This window comes from Cetorhinus maximus, unplaced genomic scaffold (assembly GCF_964194155.1).
Source record: "Cetorhinus maximus unplaced genomic scaffold, sCetMax3.hap1.1 HAP1_SCAFFOLD_298, whole genome shotgun sequence".
Lineage (NCBI taxonomy): Eukaryota > Metazoa > Chordata > Chondrichthyes > Lamniformes > Cetorhinidae > Cetorhinus > Cetorhinus maximus.
In genome coordinates, this window is record NW_027596252.1 from 226,936 (window position 1) to 247,714 (window position 20,779).

Consider the following 20,779-nt stretch of genomic DNA (forward strand, 5'->3'; position numbering starts at 1 on the left):
GCATGACCCTTACAACCCAAATCTGACCAATTGGATCTCAGTGCAGCAGAGCTTCAGGTTAGACAGGCTCAAACTGGCTGCTGAGCTCAGCATTCTCTGAACACAACACTTCACATTCAATCCTCTTTCCTGAGACTAGAGTCCAGAAAGGCTGGTGCACATGATATCTTCAGAATCTGGACATGATACCATCTATTGGGGGTAAAAATGGTTCACTCAGCTTCTGCCGCGAGGGTCAGTAAAGGTGGAAGGTTACACCTGGCTGAACTGCAGCTATTCTGTAATACGACAGGAACTAACTGTAACACATGGGATATTAAGGTTGTGACTACACAGAGGCTGCCACAACCACTTACCCTTTACTCCATCGCCGCGAATGGTCAACATCGTTACGCTGGGAGCGGTAACCCTGGGTTGGTATCGGTAACGGGATTACATTCCTAGAGAGAAGGGGGAAGTGTAAGCACCTTACCAGTGACAAACAGGTTCAGGCATAACTCACACCTTCAGCAGAATGACATGTAACCCACACCTTCAGCAATGGCACATGATAACCTGGTTCACTCAGCTGATTCCCGGGATGAAGGGGTTTGTCTTATGAGGAGGGGGTTGAGTAGGTTGGGCCTGTACCCATTGGAGTTTAGAAGAATGAGAGGTGATCTTACTGAAACATATAAGATTCTGAGAAGACTTGACAGGGTAAATGTTGAGAGAACGTTTCCCTTGTGCAGGAGTCTAGAACCAGGGAGCAGCAGTTTATAAATTAGGGTCCCCAATTTGAGATGGAGGTGAGGAGAAATTTTTACTCTCAGAGGGTCGTGAATCTGTGCAATTCTTTTCCCCAGAGAGCAGTGGAAGTTGGGTCGATGAATATTTTTAAGCTGAGTTAGAAAGATTCTTGACTGACACAGGAGTCATTGGCTATGAGGGGTAGAAGGCAAAGTAAATGCTACAATCAGATCAGCCATGACATTGTTAAATAGCAAAGCAGGTTTCAAGGGCCAAGGCCTGTTCCTAATTCATCGCTTAGTATGTTACCCACACCCTCAGCACTGGCACATATACCCCGCACCCTCAGCGCTGTCACATATACCCCGCACCCTCAGCGCTGTCACTTATACCCCGCACCCTCAGTGCTATCACTTATACCCCGCACCCTCAGCGCTGTCACATATACCCCGCACCCTCAGCGCTGGCACATATACCCCACACCCTCAGCGCTGTCACTTATACCCCACACCCTCAGCGCTGTCACACATACCCCGCACCCTCAGTACTGTCACTTATACCCCACACCCTCAGCGCTGTCACACATACCCCTCACCCTCAGCGCTGTCACACATACCCCACACCCTCAGCGCTGTCACTTATACCCTGCACTCTCAGTGCTGTCACACATACCCCACACCCTCAGCGCTGTCACATATACCCCACACCCTCAGTACTGTCACTTATACCCCACACCCTCAGTGCTGTCACACATACCCCTCACCCTCAGCGCTGTCACACATACCCCACACCCTCATACTGTCACTTATACCCCACACCCTCAGCGCTGTCACACATACCCCGCACCCTCAGTGCTGTCACACATACCCCTCACCCTCAGCGCTGTCACACATACCCCACACCCTCATACTGTCACTTATACCCCACACCCTCAGCGCTGTCACACATACCCCACACCCTCAGTGCTGTCACACATACCCCTCACCCTCAGCGCTGTCACACATACCCCACACCCTCATACTGTCACTTATACCCCACACCCTCAGCGCTGTCACACATACCCCGCACCCTCAGTGCTGTCACTTATACCCCGCACCCTCAGCGTTGTCACTTATACCCCACACCCTCAGCGCTGTCACACATACCCCACACCCTCAGCGCTGTCACACATACCCCACACCCTCAGTGCTGTCACTTATACCCCACACCCTCAGTGCTGTCACTTATACCCCGCACCCTCAGTGCTGTCACTTATACCCCGCAACCTCAGCGCTGTCACTTATACCCCGCACCCTCAGCGCTGTCACTTATACCCCGCACCCTCAGCGCTGTCACTTATACCCCGCACCCTCAGCGCTGTCACTTATACCCCGCACCCTCAGCGCTGTCACACATACCCCGCACCCTCAGCGCTGTCACACATACCCCGCACCCTCAGCGCTGTCACACATACCCCGCACCCTCAGCGCTGTCACACATACCCCGCACCCTCAGTGCTGTCACATATACCCTGCACCCACAGTACTGTCACATATACCCCGCACCCACAGTACTGTCACATATACCCCGCACCCACAGTACAGTCACACATACCCCGCACCCACAGTACTGTCACATATACCCCGCACCCACAGTACTGTCACATATACCCCGCACCCACAGTACAGTCACACATACCCCGCACCCACAGTACAGTCACATATACCCCGCACCCACAGTACAGTCACATATACCCCGCACCCTCAGAACTGTCACATATACCCCTCACCCTCAGTGCTGTCACTTATACCCCTCACCCTCAGTGCTGTCACATATACCCCTCACCCTCAGTGCTGTCACATATACCCCTCACCCTCAGTGCTGTCACATATATCCCACACCCTCAGTGCTGTCACATATATCCCACACCCTCAGTGCTGTCACATATATCCCACACCCTCAGTGCTGTCACATATATCCCATACCCTCAGTGCTGTCACATATATCCCACACCCTCAGTGCTGTCACATATATCCCATACCCTCAGTGCTGTCACATATACCCCTCACCCTCAGTGCTGTCACATATATCCCACACCCTCAGTGCTGTCACTTATACCCCTCACCCTCAGTGCTGTCACATATACCCCTCACCCTCAGTGCTGTCACATATACCCCTCACCCTCAGTGCTGTCACATATATCCCACACCCTCAGTGCTGTCACATATATCCCTCACCCTCAGTGCTGTCACATATATCCCATACCCTCAGTGCTGTCACATATATCCCACACCCTCAGTGCTGTCACATATATCCCATACCCTCAGTGCTGTCACATATACCCCACACCCTCAGTGCTGTCACATATATCCCATACCCTCAGTGCTGTCACATATACCCCTCACCCTCAGTGCTGTCACATATACCCCTCACCCTCAGTGCTGTCACATATACCCCTCACCCTCAGTGCTGTCACATATACCCCTCACCCTCAGTGCTGTCACATATATCCCATACCCTCAGTGCTGTCACATATACCCCTCACCCTCAGTGCTGTCACATATACCCCTCACCCTCAGTGCTGTCACATATACCCCTCACCCTCAGTGCTGTCACATATATCCCACACCCTCAGTGCTGTCACATATATCCCATACCCTCAGTGCTGTCACATATATCCCACACCCTCAGTGCTGTCACATATATCCCATACCCTCAGTGCTGTCACATATACCCCTCACCCTCAGTGCTGTCACATATATCCCACACCCTCAGTGCTGTCACATATATCCCATACCCTCAGTGCTGTCACATATACCCCTCACCCTCAGTGCTGTCACATATATCCCACACCCTCAGTGCTGTCACATATATCCCACACCCTCAGTGCTGTCACATATATCCCATACCCTCAGTGCTGTCACATATATCCCACACCCTCAGTGCTGTCACATATATCCCATACCCTCAGTGCTGTCACATATACCCCTCACCCTCAGTGCTGTCACATATATCCCACACCCTCAGTGCTGTCACATATACCCCTCACCCTCAGTGCTGTCACATATATCTCACACCCTCAGTGCTGTCACATATATCCCATACCCTCAGTGCTGTCACATATATCCCACACCCTCAGTGCTGTCACATATATCCCATACCCTCAGTGCTGTCACATATACCCCTCACCCTCAGTGCTGTCACATATATCCCACACCCTCAGTGCTGTCACATATACCCCTCACCCTCAGTGCTGTCACATATATCTCACACCCTCAGTGCTGTCACATATATCTCACACCCTCAGTGCTGTCACATATATCCCACACCCTCAGTGCTGTCACATATATCCCACACCCTCAGTGCTGTCACATATACATAAAAACATAAGAACATAAGAACTAGGAGCAGGAGTCGGCAATTCAACCCCTCAAGCCTGCCCCATCATTCAATACGATCATGGCTGATCTCATTTCGGCCTCAAATCCAATTTCCTGCCCTCTCCCCATAACCTTTCAACCCATTACTAATTAAAAATCTGTCTATCTCCTCCTTAAATTTATTCAGCGTCCCGGCATCCCCTGCACTCTGAGGCAGTGAATTCCACAGATTCACGACCCTTTGAGAAAAGTAATTCCTCCTCATCTCTGATTTAAATCTACCACCCCTTAGCCTAAAACTATGGCCTCTCGTTCTAGAATACCCCACAAGGGGAAACATCCACTTCACATCTACTTTTTCTTTTCCCATTTAGCATCTTATATGCCTCAATTAGATCTCCTCTCATCCTTCTAAACTCGAGTGAGTATAGGCCTAAACTGCTCAATCTCTCCTCATAAGACAAGCTCCGCATCTCTGGAATCAATCTAGTGAACCTCCTCTGAGCCACGTCCAATGCAACTACATCCTTCCTCAAGTAGGGGCCCCACACCCTCAGTATTCTCACATATACCCCGCACCCTCAGCATTCTCACATATACCCCGCACCCTCAGCATTCTCACATATACCCCGCACCCTCAGCATTCTCACGTAGTACTGAGGGAATGGCGTATGTCTCCTACACTCACTCAAACACACCATTTCCCATCTTCCCCCAAGTGTGACATTACTGCCCCCACTAATCCCAGCTCCACCATTTCAAATCTCCATTCTATACCATACAAAATTATAAACATTACATTCTATACCATACACTCTGTACTATACAGAATTATAAACATTACATTCTATACCATACACTACTATACAAAATTATAAACATTACATTCTATACCATACACTGTACTATACAGAATTATAAACATTACATTCTATACCATACACTCTGTACTATACAAAATTATAAACATTACATTCTATACCATACACTCTGTACTATACAAAATTATAAACATTACATTCTATACCATACACTCTGTACTATACAGAATTATAAACATTACATTCTATACCATACACTCTGTACTATACAAAATTATAAACATTACATTCTATACCATACGCTCTGTACTATATAGAATTATAAACATTACATTCTATACCATACACTCTGTACTATACAGAATTATAAACATTACATTCTATACCATACGCTCTGTACTATATAGAATTATAAACATTACATTCTATACCATACGCTCTGTACTATACAGAATTATAAACATTACATTCTATACCATACACTCTGTACTATACAGAATTATAAACATTACATTCTATACCATACGCTCTGTACTATACTATATCACAAATATTACATCTGGGGGTCATATATAATACAAATCAATTGATGTTAATATAGAGGTAGAGATGACAGGATGAACGTTTTGCTGATGCTCAGAGAGATGTTGAAATGCGTCACTGTGAGAAATGAAGGTTTCTCAGTGACATTGCTCAGTGCTAATCCTCAAAATTCTACTGCAGACATTCATTCCAGAAGGTGAAGGAAATGCTCAGTGGATTTCCTCGTGACCACTCACATTAGACCATGCCCCAGGTGACCAATCAGAGCTGACCATTCAGTCACTGACCAAGCAATAAGGAGGCCATTCAGCCCCAAAAGACTGTCATTCATTAAATCATGCCTGGTCTGTACGGTAATTAAATCTATTTACTTACCTTGGTTCTGTAACCCTCAATCCCCTTACCAAACAAAAACATATTGTTTTCAGTTTTGATATTTTTAATCGACTGAATATTCAAGACCTTTTTGAGGAGTGAGTTCCAGATTTCCGTTCCCCTTTGTGTGAGGAAGGGCTTCCTGAGATCACCCCTGAACGGCCTGACTCCAATTTGAAGATTCTCCCCACCGGCACCCTCCCACCAGAGCAAATAGTTTCTCTTTATTGACCCTATCAACTCCTTTAATCACCTTAAACCTCAATTAGATCACCTTTAATTTTCTAAACTCGAGGGAATACAAGCCTAGTCTCTGCAGCCTTCCTCGTAAATTAACCTTTTTAGCTCCGGTCCCATTCTGGTGAATCTGCACTGCATCCCCTCCATGGCCAGTCTCTTCCTGAGGTGCGGGGCCCAGAACTGAACCCAGTTACTCCAGGTGGGGTCTGAGCAGAGTTTTAAACAACTGAAGCATGAATGTCTGATGGTTGCTGAGTGTATGTTGGAATGTACCCCGCCTGTCCCTGAAACATCTCCTCCTAAAAGATCATCCATTGTTCCCTTACCAGTTTTCTCCTCAATCTGTTTCCATCTTACTCTGGCTAGAGCTCGTCTCATTCCATTGACGTTAACCCTCTTTCAATTTACTAGTTCTATTTTCTCATCCTCCTTTTTGTTTTGAAGGTCCCTTCCTGGCTCGATCCTAGTTATATCTGTTCTGTCCTCTAGCTCCACAACCATCGGGTACAACAGCACTCATCTCATTCTGACACTTTGCACATCCCGATTTTAGCTGCTCCACCACTGGTGGCTGTGCCTTCAGCTGCCTGGGCCCCAAGCTCTGCAATTCCCTCCCTACAGCTTCTCCCCACCTTGACCTCAATTTCCCCTTTTAAGAAATGCCTTTTCGATGAAGTTCTGGGCATCTGACTGAATATTTCCTTGTGTGGCTTGGTGTTCGATTTTGTGAAACTCCTTGTTGTGTTTACAATGTTGTATTGTTATAAGGTTGATTTCTTTTGTCCACTCAATCAATGTTCCTTCTGCTGCCATCCACAATATTTACTGTATTCTCTAACTTAGTGTCATCAGAAATATTAAATATACCACCTACTCCTCCAGCCCAGTGTCTTATAAAATAGCAAGAAACTGAGGGGGCAGAGGGTGGTGGGGGCGGCGGGGTCAGGGGGCGGCGGAGTCAGGGGGCGGCGGGGTCAGGGGGCGGCGGGGTCAGGGGGCGGCGGGGTCAGGGGGCGGCGGGGTCAGGGGGCGGCGGGGTCAGGGGGCGGCGGGGTCAGGGGGCGGCGGGGTCAGGGGGCGGCGGGGTCAGGGGGCGGCGGGGTCAGGGGGTTTTTTGGGTTTTTTTCTGCTCACAGTCCCTGATGTGGAACGTTCCGGGTCACTGTCAGCGATGGGTCAATGGGCCACATGCTCATTTCGGAGTCAGAAAATTGTCATTTCAAACCTCACTCCAGAGGCCTAAGCACAGTCTAACCTGAAACTTATAGAGCAGTGCGGAGGGAGCGCTGCACTGTCGGCGCGTCAGGGCTGAGGGAGTGCTGCACTGTCAGGGGGGTCAGTACTGAGGGAGTGCTGCACTGTCAGGGGGGTCAGTACTGAGGGAGTGCCGCACTGTCGGAGGGTCAGTACTGAGGGAGTGCCGCACTGTCGGAGGGTCAGTACTGAGGGAGTGCCGCACTGTCGGAAGGTCCGTACTGAGGGAGTGCCGCACTGTCAGAGGGTCAGTACTGAGGGAGTGCCGCACTGTCGGAGCGTCAGTACTGAGGGAGTGCCGCACTGTCGGAGCGTCAGTACTGAGGGAGTGCCGCACTGTCGGAGCGTCAGTACTGAGGGAGTGCCGCACTGTCGGAGCGTCAGTACTGAGGGAGTGCCGCACTGTCGGAGCGTCAGTACTGAGGGAGTGCCGCACTGTCGGAGCGTCAGTACTGAGGGAGTGCCGCACTGTCGGAGCGTCAGTACTGAGGGAGTGCCGCACTGTCGGAGCGTCAGTACTGAGGGAGTGCCGCACTGTCGGAGCGTCAGTACTGAGGGAGTGCCGCACTGTCGGAGCGTCAGTACTGAGGGAGTGCCGCACTGTCGGAGCGTCAGTACTGAGGGAGTGCCGCACTGTCGGAGCGTCAGTACTGAGGGAGTGCCGCACTGTCGGAGCGTCAGTACTGAGGGAGTGCCGCACTGTCGGAGGGTCAGTACTGAGGGAGTGCCGCACTGTCGGAGGGTCAGTACTGAGGGAATGTTGCACTGTCGGAGGGTCAGTACTGAGGGAGTGCCGCACTGTCGGAGGGTCAGTACTGAGGGAGTGCCGCACTGTCGGAGGGTCAGTACTGAGGGAGTGCCGCACTGTCACAGGGTCAGTACTGAGGGAGTGCCGCACTGTCAGAGGGTCAGTACTGAGGGAGTGCCGCACTGTCAGAGGGTCAGTACTGAGGGAGTGCCGCACTGTCAGAGGGTCAGTACTGAGGGAGTGCCGCACTGTCACAGGGTCAGTACTGAGGGAACGTTGCACTGTTGGCAAGTTATCATTTGGATGAGATGTTTAACTGAGTTGCTATCTGATCTCTCGGGCAGATGTAAAAGTCTCAAAGGCACTAATTTGAAGATTAGTGTCCTGACCAATATTTATCCCTCCACAATGAGCACTAAAATAATGGATTATTTGATTTTTATCTTATTGTTTTTTCTGGGATTTTGCAGTCTGCACATTGTTTGCCACATTTCCTATATTATAACAATGACTACACTTCAAGAAAAGTACTTCATTAGTTGTGAAGCACTTTGGGATGTTCTTAGGTTGTGAAAGGTGCTATATAAATGTAAGTCCTATTTTTTATCAAATACCTTCTAAAAGCCCATATAATTGATTTCCATATTCAGTCATCAATCCACCATTTTAAAGGCTTCCTCAAAAGAGTCAACTGATTGGGCTTTTCCACAGAGGCTGCCCACTCATTGGCTGTCCCACAGAGGCTGCCCACTCATTGGCTGTCCCACAGAGGCTGCCCACTCATTGGCTGTCCCACAGAGGCTGCCTACTCATTGGCTGTCCCACAGAGGCTGCCCACTCATTGGCTGTCCCACAGAGGCTGCCCACTCATTGGCTGTCCCACAGAGGCTGCCCACTCATTGGCTGTCCCACAGAGGCTGCCCACTCATTGGCTGTCCCACAGAGGCTGCCCACTCATTGGCTGTCCCACAGAGGCTGCCCACTCATTGGCTGTCCCACAGAGGCTGCCCAATCCACCTAGGAAAGGACAAGTTGATACTTACAAGCCAGTGGGCATCTTGATATCCAGTGGTCGATCACAGGAGAGACAGTGGAAATGGCTGATGAGCTGTCTGTCAGATAGGAAGAGCAGATCAGTGATGGAGCATTGAATTCAGCTCAAAAGTGTGAAGCAGCAAACAGTTACATTTCTAACTCTCCACAGTTCTGATGAAAGAACACAGACCTGAAACGTTAGCTCTGTTTCTCTCTCTACAGATGCTGCCTGATCTGCTGAGTATTTCCAACATTTTCTATTGTCATTATTAGCTAAAATGTTACCTTGATTCACCAAGTACTGAGGATCAATGTAAGGTTAAGGAATATTGGAGTCCAAATGGCTTTAGATTTGATGATGACATTGAGGCCTCTGAAGTGAGTTGCAATTCTATGTAAGATAGCTGGGTGAAACATTTGATGAGTACTGATGTTGTCTCTAGTGAGATATCTACATTGTCTCCAGTGAGATATCTATGATCTATGATATCTAGATATCTACATTGTCTCTAGTGAGATATCTACATTGTCTCCAGTGAGATATCTATGTTATTGACTGTGTACGAAAAAGCCTGAAATTTGACATGGAGCATATAAGGCAACTATTTTTGGAAATTCAGTGGATCTGCACACTGTTTACTAGTCAGGGTTTTTATTGTATCACCCGAATAAAACCTGGTGTTTGAAAAGTATTAATGGGATCAGGTAATAAGAATCAAAGAGAAAAAAAGCAAATAATCTTAAAGTTACATAGACAATTTGCTCATCCAACTTGTCAAAGGTTAGAAATCCTACTAAAAGGTGTAGGTTTGATTGAAGACCAGACTAATAGGAGAGATTAGAGAGAAGAGTGAAATCTGTACAAAATGTCAGAGGGTACTCCATCCCATCCCATGTAAGTCTTCCATTGGCACGTAATTTGAACAAGATGGTTGCCATGGATATAAATGTATGGGACAAGACCCACAGATAGTGCAAAAGAGAGAACTCACAGTCAGAGTCCCTACAGGTATAAAGGTGTCAGCAAAGGCCATAGCTTGAATAGGTTACACAATGAAGTGAAGGTCACAGAACAACCTCGGAACAGAACTAAGGAGCAGGAGTGCTCATGACTGAAGTTTTGATGGCAGCCAATAGACCTGAGGGTAAAGTAATGAGGGGCAAAACAAAGGAATTAAATAGTTGGAAAGAGTTTGGAGTTTATTCTGACCTACCAGATAAGGGGCAGGCAGCCTTGTCACGTGGGTGGAGTCGGACAGAAAAAGTCCTTGCAGATGGAACTTATATAGCGAGGCTAGTTGCTAGAGGTTTTGAATAGTGACTGGGTGAGACAGATGTTGGTGTGGACCCTCCCACAGCTGGAAAAGGAACCCTGAAAATATTTTAAGCTTTTCACAAACTCTGGCCACATATTCACAGGAGTGTAGATCAATCGACATTAAAGGCCCATGTCAGCAGGGTGATATTTTTCAACAAGAAGTGTTTCTCAAATCGCATAAAGAGGCAACAGATGTAGAAGGAAAACTATGGAAACTAAACAAATGAATCTCTGGCCTGAATGGTGTTTCCAGGGTGTGGGCATTTTTCGGCGAGATCTGTTTTGCTGAAATAGGCTGTGCAGATCTGACAATGTTTAACTGACAGCATAAAGAGAAACTTTCTGGCATCTTCATGATGCATGTTGATGGTGACAGTGCAGAATTTGAGAAATTAGTTATTAATAAAATTAGAGTAGAATTTAAAATTGGGAGTCAGGCTCGTGGGGCCTTTAAATATATTGGTTTTAATATCAGAGTAGATCTGGAATAACTTCAAATCAACAATCTTATTTGGAGAAGGTTACTCCCATCTTGGTTAATCATTACTCACAGAAAGATGAGGTTATATCCAAAGAAGGTTGCACAATGTCCAGCACCATTCGTGACTCTTCAGATAGTGAAGCAGTCCATGTCCAAATGCAGCAAGATCTGGACAATGTCCTGACAAGTGGCAAGTAACATTCATGCAACACAAGTGCCAGGGAATGACCAGCTCCAAAAAGAAAGAATCTAACCATTTCCCCTTGACATTCAATGGCATTACCATCACTGAATCCCCACTATCAACATCCTGGAGGTTACCATGGACCAGAAACTGAACTGGATTAGCCAAATAAATATTGTGGCTACAACAGCAGGTCAGAGGCTAGGGATCCTGCGATGATTAACTCACCACATCCACATTCACTCCCTCCACCACCGACGCACAGTGGCAGCAGTGTGTGTACCATCTACAAGATGCGCTGCAGGAATTCACCGAGGCTCCTTCGACAGCACCTTCCAAACCCACGACCACTACCATCTAGAAGGACAAGGGCAGCAGACAGATGGGAACACCACCACCTGGAAGTTCCCCTCCAAGTCGCTCACCATCCTATCCTAACAGCACTGTGGGTGTACCTACACCACATGGACTGCAGCAGTTCAAGAAGGCAGTTCACCACCACCTTCTCAAGGGCAATTAGGGATGGGGGATAAATGCTGGCCCAGCCAATGAAGCCCACATCCCGTGAATGAAGGAAAAAAAAGATCAATTGTGAAGATTGATTGATTAGTTGAACTGGTTGGACACTCAGACTAGACCAGATGCTAGCTTTGAAGTTGGAGTTAAATGCTATGAGGAAATCCATAGAGAATATTTTAAGGGTAAATAAAATATTGAAAAAATTAAACTTGGCAGATATATGCACTTAAAGTTCCCATCCTTGAGTGACCGAAAGAACATGGAAGTAGTCATTTTAAGTGATGGTCCACATGCTACTTTTCCTGATGGGTTTTCCAGCGCAGCTGTTTCAATAATGTTTCTTTTTTTTTAAAACTCATTCATGCAACATGGGCGTCACTAGCAAGGCCATCATTATTGCCCATCCCTAATTGTCCTTGAGAAGGTGGTGGTGAGTCACCTTCTTGAACCACTGCAGTCCATGTGGTGTAGGTACACCCACAGTGCTGTTAGGGAGTTCCAGGATTTTGACCTAGCGACAGTGAAGGAACGGCGATATATTTCCAAGTCAGGATGGTGAGTTGAAGGGGAACATCCAGGTGGTGGTGTTCCCATCTATCTGCTGCCCTTGTCCTTCTAGATGGTTGTGGTCATGGGTTTGGAAGGTGCTGTCTAAGGAGGTGAGTTCCTGCAGTGCATCTTGTAGATGGTACTGTGCGTTGGTGGTGGAGGGGGTGAATGTTTGTGGATGTGGTGCCAATCAAGCGGGGCTGCTTTGTCCTGGATGGTGTTGAGCTTCTTGAGTGTTGTGGGAGCTGCACTCATCCAGGCAAGTGGGGAGTATTCCATCCCACTCCTTACTTGTGCCTTGTGGACAGGCTTTGGGGAGTCAGGAGGTGAGTTACTCACCGCAGGATTCCCAGCCTCTGACCTGCTCTTGTAGCCACAGTATTTATATGGCTGGTCCAGTTCAATTTCTGGTCAATGCTAACCCCCAGGATGTTGATAGTGGGGGATTCAGTGATCCTAGAGGAGGGGCATTTCACAATGTAATGCTTTGTACAGAATATAAAGGTTTTTGATATACTTTGTTTTGAAATTTTGGCTGTATGTATAAATTCAAATTTTTATTTCGAGAGAGAGAAGGGAATCTGTTAATTGTATAATTTTCTATAAAGGTTAGATGGTGGTGCAGTCGCTGGACTAGTGACCCAGAGGCCCAGCCTAATGCTCTGGGGGATGTGGGTTCAAATCCCACTATGGCAGCTGGTGGGATTTAAATTCAATTAATAAAATCTGGAATTCAAAGCTAGTCTCTGTAACGGTGACCATGAAGCTATCATAGATTGTAGAAAAAAAATCTGGACCCTCCAGACCCACAGTAATGTGGTTAATTCCTAACTGTCCTCTGAAATGGCCTAGAAAGCCACTCAGTTCAAGGGCAATTAGGGGTCGACAATTGCTGACCTTGCCAGCGACACCCACATCCCATGAAAGAATCAAAAAAATGTTTGCATGTGGTAGGTATTCACTTGAGCCTTTATAAAAATTGGGTTAGGTTGTATATGCTTGTAATGTGTAATCCTGTAAATAAATATAAAAGTGCATAAAGATTGGCTCTAGTTCTATCCTTTTCCACATGGCTTTCTAGAATAGAACACTCATTGTGAGCTCTGAGTTTCATTATTTGCAGCAATTGCTGTTCCGAAGTTGTCAGTGTGAGTGGGACAAGCGGTCTCGTGTGTGCGCATGTGCCTCAGACTGTCTTGGGGGACTCTGGCGAACTCACTTCTTTAGACCTGCAGCTCCTTCATGTTCAGAATCTTTATGCTTCAACAACAGTTTCCGAATCGATCTCCATCTATCTTCTAGTTGCTTCTTCAATGGATCCAGTTCAATGCGGTCGAGCTGAAAAATCAAACTAGAAGTGTTACAAACCACATAACCAGCAGCGACGATAGAAACCGGCAGCGACGATAGAAACCGGCAGCGACGATAGAAACCGGCAGCGACGATAGAAACCGGCAGCGACGATAGAAACCGGCAGCGACGATAGAAACCGGGAGCGATTATAGACCAGTGCCTGAATTTTCCGGTTGGCGGGGAGGCGGAACAGGAATGGGGGTGGACCGCAATCAGGTCCATGCCACCATTTTACGCGGGCAGGCCAATTAAGGCCCGCCCAGCGTGAATTGCGGCTCCCGATGATAGCGGGAGTGTGTGGGCGGCGGGTGTGCACAGACCGGAGTCCGGCAGCCTGTTTAAATGAAGGCCTGGCAGCCTTTTCTAGACTGCTCATAATGGCAAGTGCAAGGCCACAGCAGAGGGCTTCTGGTGAGCAGGCCAGGCTGGAGGGTAGGTCAGTGGGCCAGGCCAGGCCAGGCCAGAGGGTAGGGCAGTGGCCAGGCCGGAGGGTAGGGCAGTGGCCAGGCCGGAGGGTAGGGCAGTGGCCAGGCCGGAGGGTAGGGCAGTGGCCAGGCCGGAGGGTAGGTCAGCGGGGCAGGCCAGGCCAGAGGGTAGGGCAGCGGGACAGGCCGGAGGGTAGGGCAGCGGGACAGGCCGGAGGGTAGGGCAGGGGGACAGGCCGGAGGGTAGGGCAGGGGGACAGGCCGGAGGGTAGGGCAGGGGGACAGGCCGGAGGGTAGGGCAGTGGGACAGGCCGGAGGGTAGGGCAGTGGGACAGGCCGGAGGGTAGGGCAGTGGGACAGGCCTGAGGGTAGGGCAGGGGGACAGGCCGGAGGGTAGGGCAGGGGGACAGGCCGGAGGGTAGGGCAGTGGGACAGGCCGGAGGGTAGGGCAGTGGGACAGGCCGGAGGGTAGGGCAGTGGGACAGGCCGGAGGGTAGGGCAGGGGGACAGGCCGGAGGGTAGGGCAGGGGGACAGGCCGGAGGGTAGGGCAGGGGGACAGGCCGGAGGGTAGGGCAGGGGGACAGGCCGGAGGGTAGGGCAGGGGGACAGGCCGGAGGGTAGGGCAGGGGGACAGGCCGGAGGGTAGGGCAGGGGGACAGGCCGGAGGGTAGGGCAGGGGGACAGGCCGGAGGGTAGGGCAGGGGGACAGGCCGGAGGGTAGGGCAGGGGGACAGGCCGGAAGGTAGGGCAGGGGGACAGGCCGGAGGATAGGGCAGGGGGACAGGCCGGAGGGTAGGGCAGGGGGACAGGCCGGAGGGTAGGGCAGGGGGACAGGCCGGAGGGTAGGGCAGGGGGACAGGCCGGAGGGTAGGGCAGGGGGCAGGCCGGAGGGTAGGGCAGGGGGACAGGCCGGAGGGTAGGGCAGGGGGCCAGTGTGCCCCTCGTTTCTCGGATGAGTGCCTTGCTGCCCTCCTCGAGGAGGTGCAGCACATCGGGAGGTGCTGGTTCCCCAAGATGGAAGGAGGAGACCCCCCGACATGATGAAACGTGCCTGGGAGGAGGTGGCGGAGGTGCTGAGCTCCCGCGATGTGGTGCGGCTGCACCTGGATCCAGTGTCGCAAGCGCTTCAATGACTTGTTGCGTTCTGGCAGGGTGAGCACCATGTTGGCATTGGTCACTTAACCCAGCAGGTTGGCTTCCCCCCCCCACCCCCAATTCCGAGTGTAGTGACTGCATTGAATCACTGGCGGCCTGTGTCCTTCGCTGGGTGGGCCGGTAGATATTGCCTATGCTGAGGTCAGGTGGTGAAGAGATGGGTTTTGTGCCCGCAGCATGCGTTACACTGAGACCCACATGCAGCCTGGAGGAGCTGCACCCAGGTGCTGTGTTTGAACTCCAGGACATGTCCAGGTCAGGGTGATGAGATGCTGGGAGGGGAGCTTCAAGGTGGCGTTGGCAATGAACCATCTGCTGCCCTCTGTGCTCCACATGCTTGCGCCTCCTTCCTATACCATGTGGTTCCTAATGTGATGTAGGTAGCATGTGTCCATGGGGGGGTGGGGAACAGGCCTAGCATCTTTGTGTGAGTGATCGGCAGCAGCGGGGTGAGGAGGCACTGGAGGCCTGATATGTCCCACTCTGGTTGGGGTGGGCTGTGTGTGAAGAGAGTCCATGTGCAATTTGCACTAATCAATGCTCGTCTCTTATTTTCAGGAGGAGAATGCTCATAGCGCGGCACAGCGGGTGAGGACTGGCGGCGGCCAGGCGCTGATCGCCATTCTAAGCCGTTTCAAGCAGGAGGCCCTTGAACTGGAGAGGCGCCAGGCACCCAGGTCTACTGGTGTCGGTGAGGCTGGGGTGCCACAGCCAGGTATTTATGTCCAACAGTGAGGTCAGCATTGTTCACCCAACAGCCATGGCAGTGCTGAATGTTAATTGATTTAATTTTGCAACATGGCTTGACCATTGCTTATGGAAGGATGAGCACATAATGATCCGGGGGACAGGGATACACATTGACATTGTCTCCACGTTAACTGATCCAATGTCCTTGTTCTTCCTTTCAGCATCAGCGGAGCAGGGCCGGGAGGAGGAGCAGCAGAGGCCCCTCTCACACCTGAGGGCCCTGAAGTCTCACCAGCGTCACGCCATCTCTGCCAGGCAGGCACCAGCACAGATACTAGCACCTCGGTGGCAGTTAGAACATTGGCTAGTGTCCTGGGGCACAGCGGTGAGGACACTTCACAGTCGCTGGAGGAGCTGGCGGAGACAGAGAGTGCCCATGGTGCCAGCAGTTGGAGGGCTGCAGGGGACCAGGCACATGCCCAGTCGGTGCCTGATGATGAGCCTCTGGAGTTGTCCGCGATGCAGCAGGTGCAGGAAATGCGGCCGGGTGTGCGGGAGCATCTGGGGGAGATACATGAGGCTATGCTTGGCTTGGTCTCCGTGGTGGAGGAGTCTACGCAGACGCTCGCTGAAGCAATGAGCCACATGTACCAGCGCCATGCGTCCTCCATGGAGAGAGTGGCGACTCTTGTGGAGAGGCTCCTCCAGGAGACCCATCAGGGCTTCCTGGGGATGTGCTCGGACCAGCAAGCCCTCACATCGGCATTGACCTCAGCTGGTCACTGCCAGTGTGGGAGATGGTCTGGGCATCAAGTTTCCCAGCTCGGTGCCCATCCATCCACGGTGAGCAGGGAGGTCCGAAGCAACCTCACGTCAGCGCAGCAGCTGCCTGTCATCTCTGCGGGCTCCTCTCAGGGTGCTCCAGGTGAGGGTGGCAGCTCCTCTGCCTCTCTCCCAGTCACCGTCTTATCCGGTGAGGCTGCGACAACTGGGGAGATACCAGCTGTGGAACTGGCAGCTCCCTCCCAGGCAGGGCCAGCACAGGCTCCATGGGTCAGAGGACGACCGCCAAGGTCATCGAGGCCAACAGGACAGCAGAGTCAGCAGCTGTCTCAGATACCACTCCCAGCGATGGGGCAGCACCAAGACGTAGCACCCGGAAACGGAAACATAAGGCGCCTTAGGCACACCCCGGGTTTATCACTGGTGCTTTTGTGTTGGCCCAAGATGAGGTCTTTATGATTTTATTTGATTTGTAACACTAGTGTCTTTTTTTTGGAATAAGTTGGTTTGCTTGACACATTAAATTCAGACATGTCACCGTGGCTGAGGGTGCCTCTTTTCTTCTGCATGTGTATGGTTTCCAAAACTGAAATGAGTGCTTTGTTGGACATTCAGCTTTATTAACAAGGCCCTAAGTAACTGTTGCTAACCCGGCAGATTTTGCACTTAGGCATTGAGTATCGAGTCGACAACCCAGGATTGTCCTGATATCCATCTGTGGTGTTCTAGCTGAAGGTTGGTTGGATTAAAGCCTCTCGGGTGTCCCTACCTCCCTGGAGTAGTCCCGGGTCAGCGTCTACCCCCTCAGCATTTCCCTGTGGGTGCTCATCCTCGGACTCACTGCTGGACTCATCGTGTGCAGCCGCAGACACTGCGTCAACGTCCTTTCCAGCGCAAGATTGTGGAGAGCACAGCATGCAACCACTATCACCGACACACGATCTGGGGGGTACTGGAGTGCGGCCCCTTGAGCGGTCCAAGCAATCTTGAGAAGTGCATCTTGAGAAGACCGATGGTTCTCTCCACCACAGCCCTTGTAGAGCCGTGGCTCCTATTGTACCGCTGCTCAGCTTCTGTTCTTGGATGGCGGAGAAGTGTCATGTGCCACCTTCTGAGGGGATAGCCCTTGTCACCCAGCAGCCATCCATCCAGCCGGGCTGGAGCACTGAAGAGCCCCGGCACCTGGGAGTGTCTGAGGATGGAGGCATCGTGGGAGCTGCCTGGGTACCTTGCACAGACTTGTAGAGTCAGCATCCTGTGATCACACACTATCTGCACGTTCATGGAGTGGAAGCCCTTCCTGTTGATGAAGGCACCGGGCTCACCTGCTGGTGCCTTGATGGCCACATGTGTACAGTCTATAGCACCCTGGACACGGGGGAAGCCAGCAATGGCCGCGAAGCCTCTGGCTCACTGTGTCTGGCTTGCCTGGTTCCAATGAAAGTGGATGAAGGTCAATGCCTGTCTGAACAGAGCGTCTGTAACCTGCTTGACACAAGTGTGTACAGCTCACTGGAAGACACAGCAGGAGATCACCCTGGAAGGAGTCGGAGGCATAGAAGCTGAGGGCAGCTGTGATCTTTAGAGCCACTGGCATGGGGTGTCCACCCACACAGTCGGAGCTGATCTCAGGCCCAATCATCTGACAGATATAGTTGACTGTCTCCCTTGACAGTCAGAGCCTCCTTCGGCACTGCACCTCAGACATATTGAGGTAGCTACTTCGCCGCCTGTTTACCCTGGCAGCAGGATAGTGGCATCTTCTGCGGCCCCTTCTGCCTTGGTCTACCTCTTGGCCCTGCGCCCCTTGTGCCTGCGCCTGTCCTCCCAAAGGTGGCTCCCCTGGAGGCTGAATGTGCTACTCCTGGCCTCCTCCCCCTTCTAGCCCTCCCTTCCTCCTCAGAGGAGCTGCCTCCAGTGGGCAGATCAGATCCCATACCCAGGCTAAGGGAAGGCTTCCTAAAACCTGCAGGCCTGGAAAAGATTCCTCACTGCAGAGTGCTGGCCTGGAGGTTAAGAGTCCTGAAAAAGCAACTGGGATGCGTTTTGAAGTACTGCAGATCACACAGGCAAGTTTGAAAAACTTTCAAAAATAAATACTTGACTGTGCACACTGGCGACCCCATTGAGACCTCTTATGCCACCCGTTGATGAGGTTAATACAAATGTGTCCTACCCACCTGCCTGCTGTGCCCGTGCATTGACCCGAAGATTGCACGGGCATTGAAAAATCGGTGATCGAACCCTCAAGGGCCTTAAGTGGCCTGTTAATTAATAGCGGGCACGCGTTCGACATCATTGTGCGCCTGCCCAGCGAAATATCGCGTTGGTGCGTGGCGACGTCAGGACGCTCGCCCGAAGTCACCACGCGTCATTTTACGTGTGGACATGCGGGGCCCACCCCCGTGTGACAATGGGAAAATTGTGCCCCAGCAGTGCTTACATATACCAGCAGTGATTACAGAAACCAGCAGTGATTACAGAAACCAGCAGTGATTACAGAAACCAGCAGTGATTACAGAAACCAGCAGTGATTATAGAAACCAGCAGTGATTATAGAAACCAGCAGTGATTATAAAAACCAGCAGTGATTATAAAAACCAGCAGTGATTATAGAAACCATTGATTACAGAAACCAGCAGTGATCATAAAAACCATTGATTACAGAAACCAGCAGTGATCATAAAAAACATTGATTACAGAAACCAGCAGTGATCATAAAAACCAGCAGTGATCATAGAAACCAGTGATTACAGAAACCAGCAGTGATTATAGAAACCAGCAGTGATTACAGAAACCAGCAGTGATTATAGAAACCAGCAGTGATTTTAAAAATCAGCAGTGATTACAGAAACCAGTGATTATAAAAACCAGCAGTGATTACAGAAACCAGCAGTGATTACAGAAACCAGCAGTGATTACAGAAACCAGTGATTATAAAAACCAGCAGTGATTACAGAAACCAGCAGTGATTACAGAAACCAGCAGTGATTATAGAAACCAGCAGTGATTATAGAAACCAGCAGTGATTATAGAAACCAGCAGTGATTATAGAAACCAGCAGTGATTATAGAAACCAGCAGTGATTACAGAAACCAGCAGTGATTACAGAAACCAGCAGTGATTATAGAAACCAGCAGTGATTATAAAAATCAGCAGTGATTACAGAAACCAGTGATTATAAAAACCAGCAGTGATTACAGAAACCAGCAGTGATTACAGAAACCAGCAGTGATTATAGAAACCAGCAGTGATTATAGAAACCAGCAGTGATTATAGAAACCAGCAGTGATTATAAAAACCAGCAGTGATTACAGAAACCAGCAGTGATTACAGAAACCAGCAGATTATAAAAACCAGCAGTGATTACAGAAACCAGCAGTGATTATAAAAACCAGAGATAAAAACAAAAAGCTACTGCGGATGCTGGAAATCCAAAACAAAAACAGAATTACCTGGAAAAACTCAGCAGGTCTGGCAGCATCGTTGGAGAAGAAGAGTAAACTCGAAACGTCAACTCTTTTCTTCTCCACCGATGCTGCCAGACCTGCTGAGTTTTTCCAGGTAATTCTATTTTTATTATAAAAACCAGTGATTACAGAAACCAGCAGTGATTACAAAAACCAGCAGTGATTATAAAAACCAGCAGTGATTACAGAAAACAGCAGTGATTACAGAAACCAGAAGTGGTTACAGAAACTACCAGTGGTTACAGAAACCAGCAGTGATTATAAAAACCAGTGATAATAAAAAATCAGCAGTGATTACAGAAACCAGTGATTATAAAAAACAGCAGTGATTATAAATACCAGCAGTGATTACAGAAATCAGCAGTAATTACAGAAACCAGCAGTGGTTACAGAAACCAGCAGTGATTACAGAAACCAGCAGTGATTATAAATACCAGCAGTGGTTACAGAAACAAGCAGTGATTACAGAAACCAGTAGTGGTTACAGAAACTACCAGTGGTTACAGAAACCAGCAGTGATTATAAAAACCAGTGATAATAAAAAATCAGCAGTGATTACAGAAACCAGTGATTATAAAAAACAACAGTGATTATAAATACCAGCAGTGATTACAGAAATCAGCAGTGATTACAGAAACCAGCAGTGGTTACAGAAACCAGCAGTGATTACAGAAACCAGCAGTGATTATAAATACCAGCAGTGGTTACAGAAACAAGCAGTGATCACAGAAACCAGTAGTGATTACA

At 49.7% G+C, this 20,779-nt stretch overlaps 1 protein-coding gene across 1 annotated transcript in view; it reads right to left on the minus strand.

Moving 5' to 3' along the window:
* Positions 1 to 20,779, minus strand: part of LOC144673134 (uncharacterized) — a 120,689-nt gene that overhangs the window by 18,192 nt on the left and 81,718 nt on the right. The window contains exons 13-15 of the mRNA XM_078535124.1: positions 13,375 to 13,493; positions 9,113 to 9,181; positions 357 to 440 (exon numbers count right to left, since the gene is read on the minus strand). Coding sequence (XP_078391250.1) covers positions 357 to 440; positions 9,113 to 9,181; positions 13,375 to 13,493 — 272 coding nt within the window. The remainder of the gene's footprint in view (positions 1 to 356; positions 441 to 9,112; positions 9,182 to 13,374; positions 13,494 to 20,779) is intronic.